The 20,641-nt window shown below is 45.1% G+C and overlaps 1 protein-coding gene and 1 long non-coding RNA gene across 2 annotated transcripts; both read right to left on the bottom strand.

Annotated features, from left to right (window-relative positions):
- Positions 1-6,702: 6,702 nt before the first annotated feature.
- Positions 6,703-10,716, bottom strand: LOC124704300. The gene is made up of 4 exons (XR_007003535.1): positions 10,569-10,716; positions 9,955-10,000; positions 7,476-9,311; positions 6,703-7,393 (listed from the first exon to the last, which is right to left on the bottom strand). It is a non-coding gene; the product is annotated as an uncharacterized LOC124704300 (long non-coding RNA).
- A 1,779-nt stretch (positions 10,717-12,495) lies between these two features.
- Positions 12,496-13,590, bottom strand: LOC124649666 (probable glutathione S-transferase GSTU6). Its single transcript, XM_047189264.1, has 3 exons — positions 13,408-13,590; positions 12,997-13,329; positions 12,496-12,870 (listed from the first exon to the last, which is right to left on the bottom strand). Exons 1-3 carry the CDS (start codon positions 13,588-13,590, stop codon positions 12,496-12,498), a joined length of 891 nt encoding a protein of 296 aa, XP_047045220.1.
- Between the last annotated feature and the right edge of the window lie 7,051 nt (positions 13,591-20,641).

Genomic DNA, 20,641 nt, shown 5'->3' with positions numbered 1-20,641 from the left:
CCTTAGTTTGATATATAATAATATCTCGTAAACATAGAATAATATATAATAAACATAAAATATTATCAAATACCATAAAATATTATCAAATGTACCATGATAAATCAAATAAAATGTGCCATAGTTTGAGAAAAATATAAAAATTACAATTGAGATTGTCTAACTCAATTTGGGCGCTCGAGGATCTCCTTCTGTCTCTTCTCGAACCAAGCTCTCTTCGCCTCGCTCATGTTGGTCAAGTCGGCGTTCATGATGAGGTTGTCCTCGGCTTGGCGTTTGAGCTCAACTTCCTTCGCCTTCAGCTCCACTTCTTTGGCCCTTGCCATTGCTGTGAGCTCAAGTTCTCTCTCTTTGAGCTCAAGTTCTTTAGCTTTGGTCTTGGCCTTGACCTCTTCAATCTCGAGCTTCTTCTGCTGGACATCAAAGAATTTCTTCCTGTCCTCTTCTTTCTCCCGGCGCCTCCTCTCATCCCTCTTGTCCGTGGACACCTCTCTCGTCCGCATGCATCTCCTTCAAAGTGCCATACAATAGCATGGACGACGCATCACGCTTCATGTCGGCTTTGGTTGACTTGTGGCCGCGTGGACGACTTGCACGAGAAGCGGAGCTACCGCAAGGCTGCCCACCATCAAGGTCAATGACCGTGGCATCTTTGGCGGGATTGTTGCCAGCCAAGGTCGCCATGTAGCCCTCGTACCCCTCCTGGAACTTGGGGGTGCCGTGGAGTTCCTTCCAACAATGAGGGAAGGCAAAGGTCTTCTCTCCATTGTTGGCTTTATAGAATTCCAAAGCTCGCCACACCTAGAGCAAAGCGAGACAACAACGATAAACATATGTGCAAACATCGGATGAATAAGTTGAGGTTATGAATCATACCAAGTCCTTCACACCCATGCCACTAACGGGGAGCCGCCTCGCGTGCTCATACGCCGCGTGGAACTTGTTGCATTCCGTTTGAATTGCTCCCCACCTCTTTTGGAGCGATATTTCGCTGCGGCGCTCTCAAATGGCTCCTGTCCATATTTGCGATGTTCATGGAAGTATTCATAGATCCGGCGCCGAATGCGGACCCCTTCCGCTCGGCACCCGTCAACGCATCTTGCCCGATGGTCAACCATCCATCGACGAGCACCTTGTCCTCCTTCTCCGTGTAGTTGGCGGTTCGTTTGCTTACCCGGCGACCTCGAGCTTGTGCGAGCTGCGGCTTGTGTGAGGCCCTCACCGAACAACGGCTCCTCCTCAATGTTTATGCTGCCGGGACAGCGCGTTGTGCCCTCCCGTGTGTCAATGGGAGGTGGTTGGGGAGCCTGCCGTGTCGAAGGATATGGCAGGGTCGTCGGCATTGTCCGCGCGAAAGACGGAGGGGCCCGCACGGTGGACGGTGACGCGCGCGCGCGGCCGACGCATCGTCGAACGAGGTTGCGTGCACCGGACGTCGCAGCCTGCTCCCGGGTTCTTCGGGCCTTTGGAGTTCGCCGGCGCACGGTTCGGGTCAATGGACGAAGGTGACGGCCCCGTCATGGACTCGCCCACCTCCGGTGACCCATCCCGTGACCGGTACGCTCGCCGCCCATGCGCCCCCATTTCGTGCCCAAATAGGGCAGTCGGTGGGGCAGTTGACCTTGGAGGAAGGGGCCGGGTCACGGAGGAGGCCGAGCTCCCCACCGAGGCCGCGCCGGTGCCGGGGATGATCATGTGCCGGCCGAGCGCCGGGTGGCCGTAAAATAGCATGGCCTCGTCGCTCTTGAAGGAGAGTGCTTTTCGCCTCCGTTTTGAGTTGGAGAAGCCGCTCCGCCGCCCGCCGCCGCTCCACCTCGGCAGCGGTTTCCCTCTTCCGTTGGTCGAGCGCCCGCGGCGGTCGGCCCTCTTCCTCGCTCTCGAGCTTCCTCCGCTCCCGGGGTGAGGTCGGCCTTCGCCTTCTTCGTCGGCGGCCCGGGGGAGCTCGGCCACCGCCGGTTCGAGAGCCGCCTCCACGGCAGGAGCGGCAACGGCCGCGGGTGCCTCCTCTCCGATGGTGGCGGTGGCGGCGGCGCTCGCTTCGTCGGCCATCTCTAGGTTTTGGGGAGTACGAGTGGAGTGTTTTCTCGTTTTGGGAGGCAGACAGGGCGGGCCATGGGCGGACAAGGGAGGACGCGAGCGACCAGCCTTTCGCGTCCGCGGCCACGCAAACTCGTCCAAGATTTGGGCCGAGTTTGGGTCGTCCCGGACACCGCGGCCATCCGTTTTAGGGATGGGTCCGCGCGCTGGGCCGCGGTTTTGTCCGTTTCGACCCATCCGGACGCGCGGGCGCGGGATGGGTCGCCCGGTTGGAGATGCCCTTAGTGGTGGTGTTTTTAGTAAAGATGAATCTAGATGCACAATGCAAGAGATAACATGGACAGAATCTGAAAGTTAAGACACTTATGTACATCAGGTCATACAGCGGAGGCAGAGTTATATTGTACAGTACCCATCGATATTCACACTAGTCTAGGCCTAACGGTACATGTGCATATTCCAAAGAGCTTTCCAGCCGTCTCCTTTCTTCTTGTTGATCCGCACATGTGCTTTTGTAGATAATTTGTAAACTCACACCCACAGTGTATATGGTAGCAGTAGCACTATTAAGAGAAGATATTAAAAGAAGATCTGAGTGCCAAGAGTGAGTAAATGTGCGCTGTTGCTGTAGATTTTTATGCCGTACATTGCAAACAGGAAGCTGTAGATTTCTAGCAAAATTTGCTGAATAAACTGCTTGAACCTATGGCTTGAACAGCTGGGAGGACACCTTCTTTTTGCAGTCATGAAATTTTGTCGGTGTTCAACTATATGGAAGCGAACCTGAATATTTAAATATTTAATGAGAAGGGCAAAAGCAGAAACAACAACGATCTTACAGGGATGCAATCGACCTGTAGATCAGTAGGAAGGGCAAAGGCGGCAGAGTTGGCCACGGTTGTGGAGGAGGAGCAAAGCCAAACGGGGCAGCAACAATAACCTGGGGGCGTCGACCTCCAGACCGGCGAGAAGCGGAGGCCCCCGAACGACCTCTTCCGACTGTCCCGGCGGCCTAGCACCACAGCTACGTGTAAACCAGCTCCTGTTGAACATACATCTGCAAAGGAAAACTCACTCCTGCTAATCTAGAACTGCAAGGAGTGGAGAAAAGGGTCACCCCACCTCCGTCGCTGCCTCTTCTCCTCACCGGACAGTCCGCCTTCACCGCCGCCACGCGCCTCGCCCTTGTGCTGCAGCCTCTCAGGCTGATGGAGGCGACGGAGGAAGGGTCAGTGAGCTGCGCCAGAGTGGCGAGATTGCTGCGGCCGCAGAGCCAGGGTCGGCGAGCCGAACGGGAGGGCCGGCGGTTGTCGCATATGCTGAGCCGGAGCCACGTGCGCGTGGTCAGCGAGCCGAGCGCAAGCAGCAGCGTAGGCGGTCGCAGAGGCTTCCCCCGTAAGCCGTGCGCGTGGCCAGCGGGCCGAGCGCACGCAGCGGCGGCGGATGTCGCAGAGGCTGCGCCGGCGAGCCGTGCGTGTGGTCAGCAAGCCGAGCGCAAGAAGCGGCGGCGACGGTCGCAGAGGCTGCGCAGGCGAGCCGAGCGCGAGCAGCGGCCGTCGCTGAGGCTGCACCAGCGGGCCATGCGCGGCGGCGGCCAGCTGCAGACAGTACAGCGTCGATTGGGACGCCGCGGCAGGTTACAACGGTAACCATGCGGAGCAGCAGCAGCGAAGACATCAAATCAACCAGAGAAAATCAGAGGGAAGCAAAAAAAGAAGAAATTGGGAAGGTAACGGATGCAGGTCGCCGCGGCGATGTGATGTAGAACAGAAATCCGATCCAAACATGAAATACGTTGCACCAAAAGAGAAAAACGATGGAAAAAAAGAAAAAGAAAAAGGGTGTACCTATGTCTCAGTTGACTGAGATTTTCTTAAGTCTCAGTCAACTCAAAAAAGTGCAACTACAGTTAAAAGAAAAGTGCAACTCAAAGCACATTTTTGTAAGTGACTTAGACTTAAGAAAATCTCAGTTGACTGAGACATAGCAAAACCGAAAGAAAAAAGGATTGGGAAAACGTGCTGCCGCGCTAGGCAGCCAGGGAAGGAGAGGCGACCCCTGCCTGCTCCGCCCCGGTGTGGCCGCCGCCAGCCCCCGCGTGCTCCGCCCAAAGGCCGCCATCCCAGCTCCGCCCCCGCTCCGCCCCAGCGGCTCTGTCACTGGCACGCGCCTGCAGCATCTCTCGGTCGCCTCCATCGGCCCGCGGCAGCCTCGCGGTCGCCGCCGCCGGCAGGCGGCTTCCCCATCACGCGGTCCCCGCCACCGGCCCGCGACAGCCCCGTTGCCGCCGCCGCCGGCACGCGCTTGCCCCGCCCCTAAGGTCGCCGACCCGCAGCTGCCCCGCGGTCCCCGCCGACAGCACTCGAGTGCCCCAACCCCAATATCGCCGTCCCCTGCCCGCTCCTGCTCTGCCCCGAGGTGGTCGCCTACAGTGTCGTTTGTTTCATCATCGAGAAAATGCAGCACTGTAGTTGGTCGTTGGATAAAAAGGGAAAAGTCCAGACGTCAGAGGTGAAACGTGGAAGAGTAGGACACGCGGAAATTCATAGATGAAGACTGGGCAGAGCTCACTGCTTTAATCGCGGGCTCGCAACCGGTTGCCGGTTGCCCTGCTCAGTTAAAAAGAAAATTGACTTAAATTAATCATTCCATTCTAGTGACGTGTCAGGAGTTGATTAGAGTAACGGAAGAGAAAATAGCGATGAACAATACCCAAATCAAGTAGAAAGCATGAATCTGATCAACTTTTATATAGGTATAGAATTGATGTTATTAAATATTGTTCAGGAGAAGACCAAATCTGGAATGATGCTACTGTCATTTACTCGGATTGCATTTTTAATGCTAGTCTGATTGGAGTTGTTGAATTCAAGCACTGCCTGAGGGAAGCTAACAATTATGCTCATCTGATAGCTAGGAATTGTGCAGTCACAAAACACTCTTGTAATTGGGTCGATGAACCCCCTAGTTTCTTTCTCCATTCCCTCCTCAATGATGTAACCATTGTCTGAACTCGAAGCTGCAAGTTTTCTTACGCACTCTTTTCCTTACCAGGGTAACTAAGGGGATTGGAAGGTTTTTAATGAGGCGGGCTTGCCGGCTTAATATATTATGGTTTATTTCAAAAAAGATGCACTTTGCTCCAGTGTATTTTCTCAACAACAACAAAAACTTTGCTCCAGTGTTAAAAAAACAGAAGCACTTTGCTCAACATTTCTACGATTCTAATTCTTTGTGTGATCATATTTGCCACTGTGTTTTTTTTTCGGTGAAGTTATGCTTTTAGATTGTGTTGTATTTCATATGGCACCGATGATTTCAAGACATACTATTATGAGCAGTTTCTCATGTTTCTGAGAGCATACAATGAATTAACTGTGATTTCCATGTAGCATGCTCTCAGTATATAGTCAAGTTTTATAGTTTAATTTGTAGTTCTATCATCTTAGTATGTGAACATCGGTTATATATTACTTCACCTATACATGATGAGGAGGAGGATCACTGGCGGACCTATGTTGAGTCAAAACCGAGCCATGGCCCGCCCAGCCCAGCAAATTTTAGCCTATATACTTGTAAATTTTGGCCCAATAACAACCCATTTTACCAAGATTAAGTGTATTGGCCCATCTAGCTTTTTTGGGCTAGTTCCTCCGCTGAGGAGGATATATAATTATTAGAGATTTTCTTAATTAGGCCATACATATATGTAATACTAGTGAAATGCCCGTGCGTTGCCACGGGTAACAAAACAAGTAAAAGACGGAAAATATTAAAATATAAACATCAATCATCCTTGAGCACCCCAAAAAGATAACACATAACTTCGTCTCAAGAACAAAACAAAAACATATTTAGAGTAATAGTCGCCACACAGGAACATAAACTACTGCAACCTACGAAGTCTACACCATAATTTAAAATACCATACACAATTTACACTTGTCAAACAATTATTTCAGTAAAACTATATAGGCTAGCCTGGCATATTTCAGTAAAACAATTTACACGTCGATCTGATTGAATTGGAGGAAGTATATCACAAGGTTCTCTACACATTTTTTAAACATGATAACTAAGAAGTAAAATTGTACAAATCTGATTTATATATGGCGTTCAGAATCTTGAAGGTCCGTTCCTTACCGTACAACGGGAATGTATATTTCCCTCAAAAGAAAAAATAAAGTAATTTAGAAAATATATTGCATGCCCTCTTCTCCTACTCCGAAGATGGATGAAAATGGATGAAAATCACTGCCTAGTTTTCTTTGCTTCAAATATGTACATAGATGACCTAAAAGAACAATATGCAAATAAAAAAAATCAGTAGACACAGCAAACCGAACTGTTAATTTCTGCAGAAAGTTCTCATTTCATGATATTTCAAGCGATACCAAGTAGTTAAGAGAAAACGGATGTCAATGCTCAATAAAAACACCAAACTCACTGGCTCTAATTCAGCACATAAGTAATAATCATCCTTCTAGGAACAATTGTTTTTTGTAGTTTTCTATGCAAATACAACTGTATTGTATCTAGACTATTGTAAAGTTTAGAGTAGAGCTAGCCGATCAAATAATGGGTAACCACCATTCATCTTTTTTTGGTAGGTCAAAGTTGCTTAGATCAAAGATTTTAGATAGTTTTCCGTGTCACAGAGGTAAATAATCTCCATTGAATGATAATATAGATTGTGATATAAACACCAGTTCTTACATGCATGCACTGTGAAACCAGAAGGTGAATACAATATTTGCTCTATCAACTATAAATTTGATTGTTGATGACTTCAGCTAGAATACCGAGCGAACTGCACATGCAATGTTCATGTTTCTTCTTAAACTTCTGGAAGCACATTGCCACTTGATTTGATTTGGACCAGTTATCCCAACTTCCTATCATCATCTCTTCTCTTCTTATCTGCCTGAAGGGAACTTGAGAAGAATTTTGGTTTTTTCAAGGAATTGTTGTAATGAACATTCTGCAAATTGCAAATTAAATAGAAGCAACATATTTAAAGGGAAGTATCAGTAATTATTATCACCCAACAGCATCAAACCTGTAGTAAAATTCCTGAGTATCTAACCATCTTTTATCATTTAATAAAGCAGCCTAGTAGTATCACCTCAGGACACAATTTAATCATGAAAATATGAGCTATTTATTTGATATAATGGCATCTCTTTGAAAAAAAGAAAGCACAACTGTATCAATAATGGGTCTAGACTGTAGCAATGCAAGAAAGAACATTTTAAATTACGCCAGCATTTCCTTGTTCCTTGATTGGCCAACAAAATTAGAGTCCACACTGTAGCAATGCAAGAAAGGACACTCTGTAGGCATCTATTTTTGACACCTGAAAAAGAGAGTAAGTAAAATTTTAGAAGTTTGGATACTTATTCTTATAGTAGAAAGATGCACAAACTGAGGAATCTTACCGGTCACAAAATGTGTAGTGTAAAAGGCAGCTAGATGAAGTTATGCATAAGCATAAGAATTAGCAAAGGATTTATTGTACCAGAAAGTAAATTTGCAATGCATAAAAACAGTGAAAACGGGAACGATATAGCTGCCATGAAATTTCTTTGTAGAAGGTAAAATATAAAAAAAGTAGATGCAACATTACCCATGTCATTTAAAATATTTTTTCTCTGCGTTATTCACATAACCATCGTAATAACTTTACAGATTTGACCAAATGGGTAAATAAATTTGAAAACCTGATTTGTTGTTTCATAAAACACAAATATGATATCTAAAATATGCAATATACAATATTGCTAGATAGCAGCAAAACCTCTAGCATAACAGGATAAACCGGGTCGCTAGGAAACGGAAAAAAGGAGCTGGATAACAAAAGGTGAATGAATCAAAGTAACATCCCAACATGGACAGCCCCAGACCAGTGCGCCTCCAACCTCGCTCCTATACACGGATCGGCCAAATCACGCTGGAGGAAAGGGCGAGAACATGTGCACCTCAGGTGTGAGCGAGATATCAAGCAGCCTTGAGCAGGATGGGATGTGCAAGCACTAACTTGAACCAGCATCGCAAGCCAAAGTCGATCTTCGGTCCACCCCTGATCAAAACATGCGGAAGAATATGTGGTCAGGTCACTCTGGATTCCTGGAGCTCAGGGTCCACATCTTCAATCCACCCCCTGATCCAAACTTAATGTAGGTCTGTTTTAGCAAGGATAAGCAAACACATCAAAGCTTTTAACCTTTAGAAAAGTTCCCACTTATATGTAGCGATCACATTTGTGTAGAGATCTTCATCATGGGTTATTTCTCAATAGTAAGATGAGCAAAACTAAAAAGATCATATATTTATAGGTCACCATATTTCTAAAATCAACAGAGAAAGTTGAACCTAACCTTTTGGTTACTTCAACATCCAACTTTTGCTCCAATCAATTATCAAGCAATAAACATCTCCTTGCTTTTATTTGGTAAAAATGTCAATAAAGCTGAACCGCATTGCATAGAAATTTCTAAGTAAAGATCGTATTGAGCTTGGAAGGCTTCCTGAAAGGCTATTTTCCCAACAAATCTAGTCACTACAAAATTCACAGATTAGCGAGAAGAATGGTGGAAGTTTTCATTTAATAGATACACATTTTGCAAGTCAAGAGATTATGTACAAGAAGTTGACAGAGTTCGGGTTCAACAAGGCTTGTGGTACTTGGGTTGTGATATTTTTGAAACTAAAAGTCCCTATAAGAAAAGTGAGACAGGAAAGATATCATCAACTCTTGCACAAAAGGCACTTGGCTATTGTTAAAATAAATGCATACAATAAATTTAATCTCATGAATTTCGAAAATTCTATTGATACAAGCTTATCAGATATTCTGTAGTTCCTCGAAACCATGTAAAACAACATATTAGAAGTTTTAGGATAACAACTTGTTGAATTACAACAAATTGGGACTGTAATTTGAGCAATTAACTGAAAAATTTATGCATGCAGGGTGTTCAAACATGCCATATTCCCGAGGAATCCTAGTAAAGCACAACTTAATTATATTTACTATATCACCTATTCATCTGCATGATAATGGTATATTATTAATATTCCCTGCTATAACCTTGACATTTAACAATGGCAGTTGGCTCTTATCACCGGCAATAAACACTAACAAGCTTATAGGTTGGCCACGATAGGAAAGAGTATCTGGAAGTAGACCTTGAAAATAATTGCCTTGAAACATCCTACATTTCCATAGTTCCAGTTAGTCATTTGCACAACCACCTTCTTGACGGTGCAACAACCTAGTAGTGATAGAAAAGAGATCTCTAAGCTTTATAGAAAACAAAAGAAAGTGAATCTATGCAGGTAGAAGTACAACTTTTTTCTGAAGAAATAAACAGAGCATTTCTAGTGTAACAATGCTTACTGATAGTATCACTTTATCTGAAACTAACGATTTTTTACAAACTATGTTTCTAAACAAAGATCAAACCTCTTAGTCTCTACATCCATCACACTAATTAACATCCCAAGATGGGAGTGGAAGAAAACATGACTGAATTTCGAAAAATATCATTCGGCAAGTCCAGCGTCCTGCAGGGCGTATGCTCTGCCATCCTTGTAGCATTGCAGTGTACACAAACTATATTTTATCGGTCCATTGCAGAAGAAGGTGCCCACCAGCTGAAGGAGCTGATTTGGCTCAGCTTTGCCTCTAAACGTTCACTCCATGTTAGACAAATAACTCATGAACTTTACCTCAGACGCTCACTACTTCGACTAATTAACTTTGATTTCTATATTCCTAATCCATGTGCAAGAATAGGTAACTTACTGAAACTATCTACCGCGTTGAATTTCATGACGTACAATACAACAACACTCAAGTTTAGTAACCTATATTCTCATGGGATGAGCTGGCAAGGGGGTTGTCAAACGACTCACACTTCTGTAGGAGAGATGTTGAATATGATGGCAATTCTTCACGTATCTGAAATAAAACACAGATGGATATCAGGAACAGTGTTTTTAATACAGATACCATTAGAAATCTAAAATACTACACCAACACAGCTATAACTACTATCCGATGGCATGCTTACTTTTGCAGAAAAACAGGAAAAGTATACCTTTTAACATTCATGTGTAAAATTCGATTATAACTAAATATGAAGTGATTTGACTATAACTCATCTGGTCCAGTATTAGTTGAAGCTGGCTATAACATTTTATCAGTCCGATCCAAGGATGAACCCAGGAGTTTGTATCTCTTAAACAGTAACTGGCTGGGTAACTAAGATTTATCTCAGTCAGTTGTGAGACTCCCAAGTCCCAATAGCATCATACGTTCCTAACAGTTAAAGTGGAATGAGAAGATTGATTATATACAGTGAAGGGAAGACAAGATAAAATATATCAGCCGCCAGATCATAACAAACTACACCAATTAAGGCCCCTGAAAAATACGTCGCTCTTGCAAATGTACCAAAGGCAGATATCCAGCGCAGAGCGGACGGCCACTTGCGCCTGATACGGAGGAGGCGAGGGATAAAACGTACCTTGACGGGCCGGTGTTCGATGCGGTGGACGTTTCTCTCCTCAACGAGGATCTATATGACCATGAGGCACAGAGCACATTCACCTCCGCCTCCTCTTTTTCTCTGGAGCTGTCCACCGCGGGCAGAGCCGTCTCCGTCGGAGCGACGCCGACGGCCATGGTCTCAGCGCCACGAAGGGGAACGACCGAAGGCCTCGCCAGCGGCGGCGCCTCAACACAAGCCCGCTGACGAACCCGGGGTCCTGGAGTCGTCTCGTGGATGATGAGATCTCGAGATCGGGGACAGCGTAGAGCACGCACACGGGCGGGCTGCCGGCGGCGCACAGACCTAGAGGGGCCTCGATCTGGGCCAACGAGCTCTGGGAGAGGGGCGACGTGCAGATGGGAGAGGGACCGCAGGCGATGTGCGGTTTTTCGGGAAGCACGACGACGAAGGGGAACGAAGGTGCCGCCAAGATGATGATTCCGTCGCCTGCGGGTTTGGCGGCATGGTAGGGGAGGGGTGTGCACCAGGTAGAGAAACCTAGCGGGGCAGGACGAAAGGTGTGACCTAATGCGGTTTTGGAGCGGCCCGTGTCAGCACGGGCGCACGGCCCAGCGCGTGCGGAACGGAACTACGGCGAGGACGACGAAAAGATTGGTCGTGCGACAGGGCAGAATACGGAACCTATTCTTCCTTTTTAAGTAGTGTAGATTTTTAAGTAGTGTAGATGAAGTTAACTGTCATTTGTAGCAGGAAGGGTAGCCATATTCTTTGCCTAACCTACATCATTACTATCAGACCATCCAATGGGCTGTGATAGCACAACATTGTGATCTAGCAGTCATGAATTCAACTCAGCGGTTGATTGGTGGCATCGGCCACAACTTTGAAGGCAGAGTATCCAAACTACCTATATGAGAGAGAGAGAGAGAGAGAGAGAGAGAGAGAGAGAGAGAGAGAGAGAGAGAGAGAGAGAGAGAAATGAAGATATTACGCTCTGGATCAATGTTGCGAAGGTTTTTGTTGGTACTAAATTCAAGTGCATGAGATATGCTAGTATTACTTGAAATTTAAGTGCACTTTTTGTTAATTATTGGCTGGAATTTGACACACAAAATGTTGGTGGTCATCTAGCTGACACTATTTATGCATACTTATACTTTGATGCACAGAAATTATGTAAGTTTGCTCTAGAATCGTTGACCACATTTTTATTTCATATGTGAGATGATTGGTTTTTCGATTCTAGCCCAAACTCATGATATTAGAAAAAAAGTGATGTACATAAATTATTTTGTTAGTGGATCAGTCATAACTATGACATATCACCTATATCATGGAATTGTAGCTTAAAGACATTAAGATTTATGAAATATTTCTACTTTTCAACTTCTTTCAAATATATCGTGGGTTGGACGGGCGCGGCAAAGCGCTCATCTACTGTCTAGTTATCACTAACATGAGCCTAATTTTACTCCAAATGTCGCCACGCCTCACCCAAGCACCCTAGGATGCCAATTTCAAACTTTTGCCACGCCCACAACTACCTCTCTTTTTAGTATATTAGAAATTACTCGTAAACTATATGGAATCTGCAGAAATGTTTAGCAACATCAATAGTTTTTCAGCAACATATCATTTGTATCAATCCAACACACGGTTCTTAGAAAGGATTACACATAAATATCCATATGTATTGTATTTAGTAGTTCTTTATTCTCCACATGTGGGGTACAGGAAACGGCACTTGAGATGGAGAAACAACATTAAGTGACGATGCTAGCTACTACCTCTGTTCAAAAATATAAATCTTTTTAGAAAGCCAAGTTATCTTTCTAAAAAGGATTACATTTCGGAGATAATACTTTTCTTATTCTCTGTATCAAGAGACGACGATTGGACAAACAGCATGCATGCAACCAAATGACGATGGTACATAGCTTAATTAGTTTTGATTCATCATTTTGGCACGTTTGACCTTGGCAAACTCGACGAGGTTGTCGAGATCCGGCATAATCAACTTGGCGGCGTCTAGTTCGGCAAAGCGCTCCGTCCACTCCAGCAGTAGCGGGGTTTTGGCAGCATCCAAGAGCTCGACACCACAAAGTGCCTTGGTGCCTTGCATCCACGCGATCATGCCGGCCAGAACGACATCAACGTACCCTGGGTCGTCACCACCGAAGAAGGGCTTCTTTGACTGTCCGTCGGCGGAGAGGAGCAACCCCTCTAGCGTCTCCACCGCCTCGATCGCCTCTCTCGTGGCTTCAGCCTTCTCCTTATCTGTGTTGGCCCGGAACATCTTGAGCCATTCGGCAACTAGCTGCAATAGTTTATCAAAGGACGATCGATATTCATTCACCATATACTATTACTACCCCAAGGTTATATGCATGCGATCCCTATGACCTTATGTAGAGACAGATCGGGAGACCAACAAATTGCATACCTTGCTGTCGATGTAGGTGGCCCAGAACCGTGCCATGGCACGTTCGTATAGGTCGGCTGGGAGGAGGGACGGGCCCATGCCAGCAAATTTCTCGTCAATGTACTCCAAGATGACGAGAGACTCGCATATCGGGACGCCGTTGTGGATGAGGACGGGCAGCTTCTTGGTCACCGGGTTGGACTGGAGGAGGAGGTCGCTCTTGTTGTCGAGGTCCTCCTCCAAGTACTCGTAGCCCAGGCCCTTGAAGTTGAGTGCCAGCCTCACTCGTAGAGCGAATGGACTCCGCCATGTCCCCAGAACTTTGAGCTCATCTCCTGCCGCCAATAGCGGTTCCTGCTTGTGTTTATATCAGAACTCAGAAGCTATGTATCTGAAATGGACTATGTAAAACAACAAAGTTCGAACATGTACGGTTCTTGTCTCGGCTGCCGCTACTGCGGTGCGGATCCTAAGAGGCGGAAGGGGCGAGCCGACGGCGAGCAGGAGGCGGGAAGAGCCAAAACGTAACCCGCCAGGCCTTACTTTATCCAGCGAAGCGGATTGCCCGAAGCCGATGGGCTTGGACAGAGCCGATGCGAGCACATGAAGCGCCATGGCAGCTGTTTTCTAATGCTTGGTAATCTGTCAGAGCGCAGCGGGAGAGGATGACCGGCCGGTATGTATGCAGGAGCTATATATAGAAATCATCCGATAAAAAATCTCACCGGAAAAGGCATAGGACGCTTGCTCCGCTACGACTCTCTCCCCTAAACTGAGAACAAATTTAAACAGAAGGATAGTTGAGATCGTTTAATACCTCTTTATTATTAATACTAAATAAATAGGTATACGTAGTCCTGTACAAAACTCACATGATCCAACTAAATTATACGAATATAACAAAATTATAAGAATATATGTTGCATACATATGTATATAATTATTTACGTTTTACGAACGCAGATCATTGGCGGAGACTTTTTCGCGCAGTGCTGCCGGCCGTGAGGAACTGCCACTCGGTGCTGGGTGATACGAGCCTCGGCAATGCCTCGTAGGTGCGTGATGGCAGGGTTGGTGCAGCGTGCAGGCTAGACGGCGGCATGATGAACGGCCGGACAGTCCAACGCCATTGCGTTGGGAACAAGACTAGCAGGATTGTCTTACGGCACCAGACTGCCTAGCGTTGCCCGCACCGCACTGTCTTGCGGCGCCAGACTATCTTGAGGTGCTCGAGCTGGCCTGTCTTGCGACATATAGCACACTAGTAGAAAAACGGCAAAAGGATTTGACCTTTAGTATCGGTTTCCTTACGAACCGGTACTAAAGGTTGCATTAGTACTGGTTTCGCTGCCCAGGGCGACGACAACATTTAGTACCGGTTCGTTAGGATCTTTAATACCGGTTTGTGATGGGTTTTGCACCAAATTTGAGACGGAGGTGGGGCCAGCGCTACACCTTTAGTACCTGTTCGTATAATGAACCGATACTAAAGGGTCTCTAGCCTTTTTTTACTCCCCACGCACCCTCCACACCCCCTGGATCGCCTTTTTTTTTGCTTTGTAAAATACAAAAGAATGATAGAAAATTAAAAAATAAAATCCTTCGAGATTCTTGCATGTTATGCAACCTACTATTCGGTGAAATTAAGAAATTCGAATTTTGACTTTTTTTGCAAAAAAAGTTTGAAAAATGGTCAAACGTTTTTTTGGTTGCATACGATATCGGAAAAAAACGCATAATACATCAAAATCATCGTGGGAAAAAGTTACATCCGACCAAGTCGTTGGCTTTCATGGTCGCCGTCGAAGTTGAGACCATGTGTACCTCCATGAGAGCTTCGCTGGAGGCGTGTGGGTGAGCCGGGAGCAGCAGGGCAAGCAAGGTGAGCGACTGGTGGGCAAGCGAGTAGCAGCCGTCACGGGCAGCGGCGTGCAACGCTATGGCTCGGATGGTTGGCTGGTTGCAATGAAGAAGGTAAGAAAAATGATTTAAAAATTTCAAATTTAATAATAAATGGGTTCTACTCTGTTTTCGGTATGATTTTAGGTACCTGCTATGTCTGATATAAATTTTATACCTTCAATCGCTTTAGAGTGAAATGACCCTTTTTGCAACAAATATTGAGGATGAAGGGTTTTGCTCCGGAGTGGAGTAAACTAGTCCAGCAGTTTGTTCAAGGGGAAGTGTGGGTGTAAAGGTTAATGATGATATTGGTCACTATTTTCAGACAAAAAAGGGTTGCGGCAATGGGATCCTCTGTCTCCAATGCCTTTTAATATTGTAGTTGACATGTTTGCCATCTTAATTGAACGAGCAAAAGAGGATGGTCAAGTAGGAGGGCTTATCCCTCATCTTGTTGAGGGTAGCATCTCTATATTACAATATGCCGATGATACAATACTTTTTTTAGAACATGATTTACGAGAAGCAGTTAACATGAAATTAATTCTATGTATTTTTGAAGAGCTCTCTGGATTTAAAATTAATTTTCACAAAAGTGAGATTTTTTGTTTCGGAAAGGCCAAGAATGAGGAGGACCAATATAGACAGATCTTTGGATGTGACGCTGGTGCACTTCCGTTTAGATACTTGAGTATTCCTATTTATTATAGAAAACTCAGGCTGATTGGTATCCGGTGGAAATCCGATTTGAAAGTAAGTTGGGATGCTGTAAAGGGAAATTACTATCCTATGGTGATAGACTAGTCCTTATCAATTCAGTTTTAACTAGTTTACCGATATTTATGTTGTCATTCCTACAGATACCTGTTGGGGTAAGGAAACGGTTGGACTTCTATAAATCTAGGTTCTTTTAGCAGTCCGATGAGCAAGAAAAAAATATAGACTCACAAAATGCAATATTGTATGCTGACCCAAAGATCAAGGGGGCTTAGGTATTGAGGTTCTCGAAATCAAGAACAAATGTTTATTGAGTAAATGGATTTTTAAACTTCTTAATGAAGATGGGATGTGGCAAGAATTGCTGCAAACTAAATACTTAAGACATAAGACCTTATCCGAGGTGCAGGTTAAATCTACCGGTTCTCCCTTTTGAAATGGATTGATGGGGGTTAAGAAAAGAATTTTTTGCTAGAGGTTTTTTCAAAGTAGGTAATGGGATGGGTACCCGTTTCTAGGAAGATACATGGCTAGGAAATTATCTTTATCTCAGCAATATTCGTCTTTGTATAATATTGTACATCACAAAAATGTAACAGTAGCTGATGTGTTAACTCAAACCCCTCTCAATATTAGTTTTTGACGGGTGTTGAGTGGTAACAAATGGACTTCATGGGTACAATTGTGTCGCAAACTCATAACGGTAAACTTGAATGAGGAAAAAGATCGTTTTGTCTAGGGTCTAGCACCTAATGGTTTGTTTACGGTTAAGTCTATGTATGAGGACCTTATGAGTGGCCATACCCCTTTTTTGAGAAAGTATCTTTGGAAGGTTAAAATTTCCATCAAGATAAAGATGTTCATGTGGTTTCTGAGCAACAAGGTTTTGTTAACTAAGGATAATCTAGCTAAACGACACTGAAATGGGTGCACGAAGTGTGTTTTTAAGGAGATGAGGAATCTATTCAACACCTTTTCTTTGAGTGTCCTTTAGCTAGGCTTCTTTGGCGTACAGTTAATTTCACGTATGATCTTCCACCTCCAACCAATACTACTAATATGTTTGGTAATTGGTTGAATGGAGTAGATAGACAATCTAAAGAATTTATCCGGATTGGGGTTTCTGCTTTATGTTGGTCTATATGGCGGGTCAGAAATGATATTATCTTTAATAAAAAATAATCTTTTCTTTTCTTTCAAGTTATCCATATGGTGTCACATTAGGTTCAACTGCGGGGCCTTCTTTCGCCGGAGGGACAACGGGATGTCATGGTTTCTGGATGCACACGGCTCCAGATGGTCGCTCAGAATATTTGGTGCCAGGCTGGCTGGCGTCTTACTAGGAGACTACTTTGATGTGTTCTCAGAGTAGTTTGTGCTTTTTTCGCTGGTTGATTTTTTTATCAATTTTTGGCGATGCGTGAGCTGTAAAACAATACTTTACTTGAATCGTTTTAATAAATGGCCGTGTGCATCATCATGATGCGGAAGCCGGGGTTATATCCCCATTTCGAAAAAAAAATCACTTTAGAGTATGTGGGATACGACTTTTCAGTACAAATTTATGGAATCTGCTAGAGATGTTTTTGTTTTTATTCTGCCTAACTGTATGCCAATCCGAAGCTTCCGGTGGATTGCCTGATTGAGATATCTCTATCTATCCCTATGCATGCTCTTATTATGGAATAGTAAAGTCATGTAGCACTTGATGGGCAAACAGTTCAAGGTGACGTCACTAGAAAGTGGTGTAATTTCATATGAATGGTGATATTATTCTCCCGGAAATAGAATGGTGGTACTATTTTTCCGTGAATAGGATGCTGATATTATTGTGCTTTCCTTTATTAATTGCAATTTTGACTTTGGCAGCAGCAAGGGTGGAACGTTTGCTCTACTATCTCCATTTTAGTTCACAGAGCTTGCGCGTATTTTTAAGTTGTTAATTTAGTCAACATAATATTAATGTACAAAAAGAGTGTATCATTGGAAAGTAGAGTATTTGAGATTTCTAATAGTATATGTTTCGTAGAAAATATCTTGTACTATTATGTTCAAATTTATGCCCTAAAGCTACGTGCAAGCTCTATGAACACGAATAGAGGGAGTACTTTCTTTGACACTTTGGGAATTTTCAGACATATAGAAAGATTGTGTTACGATGTAGGCGCATAGTCGATCTTCCGAGAAACAAGCAATCGCAACATGATGACGACATCGAGATTTGATTAAGCAGTTTGACGAACTTGCCTACGTACTCTAGGAGGCATGATTAGGGCGCTCCTCCCATTTGATACCGCAGATCTTAGCCGCCTTGGGCTCTTGGCCGCCTTGGACACCGACAGAAGCTGCCGACTTCCCTTGCGCTCCTACTGCTATCAAGTCGCCACGGGTTACAACATGTGGTGCTCCTCACATTATGTGGGAGGCCTAGGCTACTAGTGTGACTCCAACACTACACATATCATAGACACACCTATTACAACTCAGAGTCCAGATGTAACCCAACTCATCACAATATTCGACACAAATACAACAACCTTCACCTTGGTGAATATTCTTCGCCACCATCTAACCGTCAAACCTCCATGTACTCTGGACTCAAGCTGTCTTCTATGAGCTCCACTACTACGTGCCTACAAAGGTAACAAGTGGTATCAGAGCGTGATGACGAGACCGAGATTTGGTAACGCAGTTTGGCGAACTCGCCTACTCTGTGAGGCATGATTACATGATTACAAACGCTCCTCCCCTTTGGTGCCGCAACTCTTGGCTGCCTTGGGAACCGGCACAAGCTGCCGGCTCCCCTGCGCTCCTACTGCTATCAAGTTACCATGGGTTACAACATGTGGTGCCTCTCACATTATATGGAAGGCCTAAGCTACTAGTGTCCGACTCAGACACTACATGTATCCTATCCATATTTATTACAACTCAGAATCTAAACGTAACCTAACTCGTACATAATATTTGATCCAAACACAACAAACTGAAATTAATCTTCTTAATACCATGCGCGTGAAAGTTTGTGTCACGCCTGGACGAGACAGTCGTCGCGTGCCTATAAACCGAGAGGCTTATAGTCGCGCAAGGCTAAAAATGCAAGCAAAAACCAGCATGGTGGATCTCGAGAAGCTCAAATACAACATTTTTATAAGTTTTTTTTTACAATTACACAAGAATATACAACTAAGTTGTCTACAACGCTTTCCACCCGCTGGTCGAGCATAATCTTCCGACAACGAGATTTCCTCTGCTAACGATCTCTGAGTTAAAAAAAAAGGGGGGGAGATGGTGAGTACGCCAAGTCATACTCAGCAAACCGGTTATACACAATCATATTAATTGTAAAATAGAAATGCTATTCTGAAAAACAAAAGATGGTTAAATTATTAAGCAATTTAAAAATGCATGGTGCCACACTTGAAAGTAAGTGTTTCCCCAGCCCGGGAGTCACAGGGGTGAAATTCCACACTTTTACACTCTATAGAGTATAGAGGGGTATTTCGACATCGACAACCTCAACTAGCACCACACCATGTGCTAGAAGAGCAGAGCTCTTTAGTCCACTAGAACCTAGACACCTGAACATACTAATGTCGATCACTCCTAAGGATCCATCATCGACACGTTCCACAATAGGTCTATCCCCAGCGGAGAACTCAGACAGTCCCATACTTGAACTGTGACAGGTACAATATGTTTACCTTCGTAGCACCAAGTTTTCTCTTATAAAAACCATTGTTATTTTTCACGATGTTTCCTTTCCAAATCGATATTCATTCTAATGCTCGGCTTGTATTAGTGGCTCCCACCGGATCCATCACCGTATACTGCCACCGGCACATTAGTCACAAACATTTCAACGGAGTGCTCACATATCTCTACAAAAACTAACATTATAACTTTTAACAATAAAATCTACTTCACAATATATATGAGAGATGTATAAACAGCTTGCCTGAATCATCTACCATGAAAGTAAGAATGAAGACCAACATGAAAACCCGGTAATGATATAAATAGAAAGCTGTATAAGAACAACTATTTTCCCATGCATAAGCTCTCCTCTAGAATATACTCTCCAGAAAGGAAGATACGTACGCTCCTCTAAGAGCATCCCCAGTCGTTGGGGCTCCCCAGGCCGAAATCCGGTGCTATTTAGCGCCGGATAGATGTATTTTTTTTTTGGCCCCGGGGAGGCCCATTTTCCCAGCGGCGAGCCCATGGTTCGCCTTCTGACGCTCACCCTCCGCGTGCATAGCGACGGTGCAGTCGCCGGAAAGGGCAACCGTCGGAGTGCCCTCGACGCATTGAACCGCCGTAATGGTCCGCGAAGTGGTCTGGGGAGCCCAAACGCCTCGTCGAAAACGGTCGAAGTGGCCTCGACACGAGAACGCTGTAATGGAGCACGAACTCCGAGGAAGAGCAACCGGCGCTCTCTTCGTCGATAGATCTACATATACGGTTTCCGACGGCCGACGCCACTCATATATTCTCTCCTCACCATCCTCTGTCAACCATGAGTGATCTCTCTTGGCCATCAGACACCGACAGCGAGGGGAAGCCGCCTGGATGGCGGCATTGGTGGGATCGAGCTGCATCGTCCAGCAGCGATGATTCCCCGCCGCCGGCCAGCGAGGAGGAATGGGATGAAGACGAGGAGGAGGACAAAGAGGCCGAGGAGCAGGCTGAGGAAGAGGCCGAGGAGGAGGAGGAGGAGGAGGAGGAGGAGGAGGAGGAGGAGGAGGAGGAAGAGGCTGAGGACGCGGCGGCCAGGGCGAAGGCGAAGGCGCAGCCGGCGACCACCTTCGACGACGAGGAGGACTCAACTTCCTCCGACACGTCGAAGGACACCGACTCTTCGGAGGAGGTGACGAGCCGGAAGCGTCGCCGCCACGATGATGAGGCGGGGCCATCTAGGAAGAAGAAGTAGTTTAAGTTTGTTTAAAAGTTTTTATATGTAATTTTTATGTTTATTCGAAATTTTATACTATATAATTTGTCTATGTTGCACCACTTGAGTCTCTTCAAAACTTTCGTTCGACGA

The sequence above is a fragment of the Lolium rigidum genome, chromosome 1 (assembly GCF_022539505.1).
Source record: "Lolium rigidum isolate FL_2022 chromosome 1, APGP_CSIRO_Lrig_0.1, whole genome shotgun sequence".
Taxonomy (NCBI): Eukaryota; Viridiplantae; Streptophyta; class Magnoliopsida; order Poales; family Poaceae; genus Lolium; species Lolium rigidum.
Note: the sequence above shows the minus strand (reverse complement) of the source record. Positions and strands in the feature narration are given on the sequence as shown.

Excerpts from the sequence above, each read along its gene's own strand:
- LOC124649666 (XM_047189264.1), bottom strand. The coding sequence starts at position 13,590 with ATGGCGCTTCATGTGCTCGCATCGGCTCTGTCCAAGCCCATCGGCTTC. Across the intron at positions 13,330-13,407 it reads CGGCAGCCGAGACAAGAACC|GAACCGCTATTGGCGGCAGG; the intron begins GTACATGTTCGA and ends AAACACAAGCAG. Across the intron at positions 12,871-12,996 it reads CCACCTACATCGACAGCAAG|CTAGTTGCCGAATGGCTCAA; the intron begins GTATGCAATTTG and ends AAACTATTGCAG.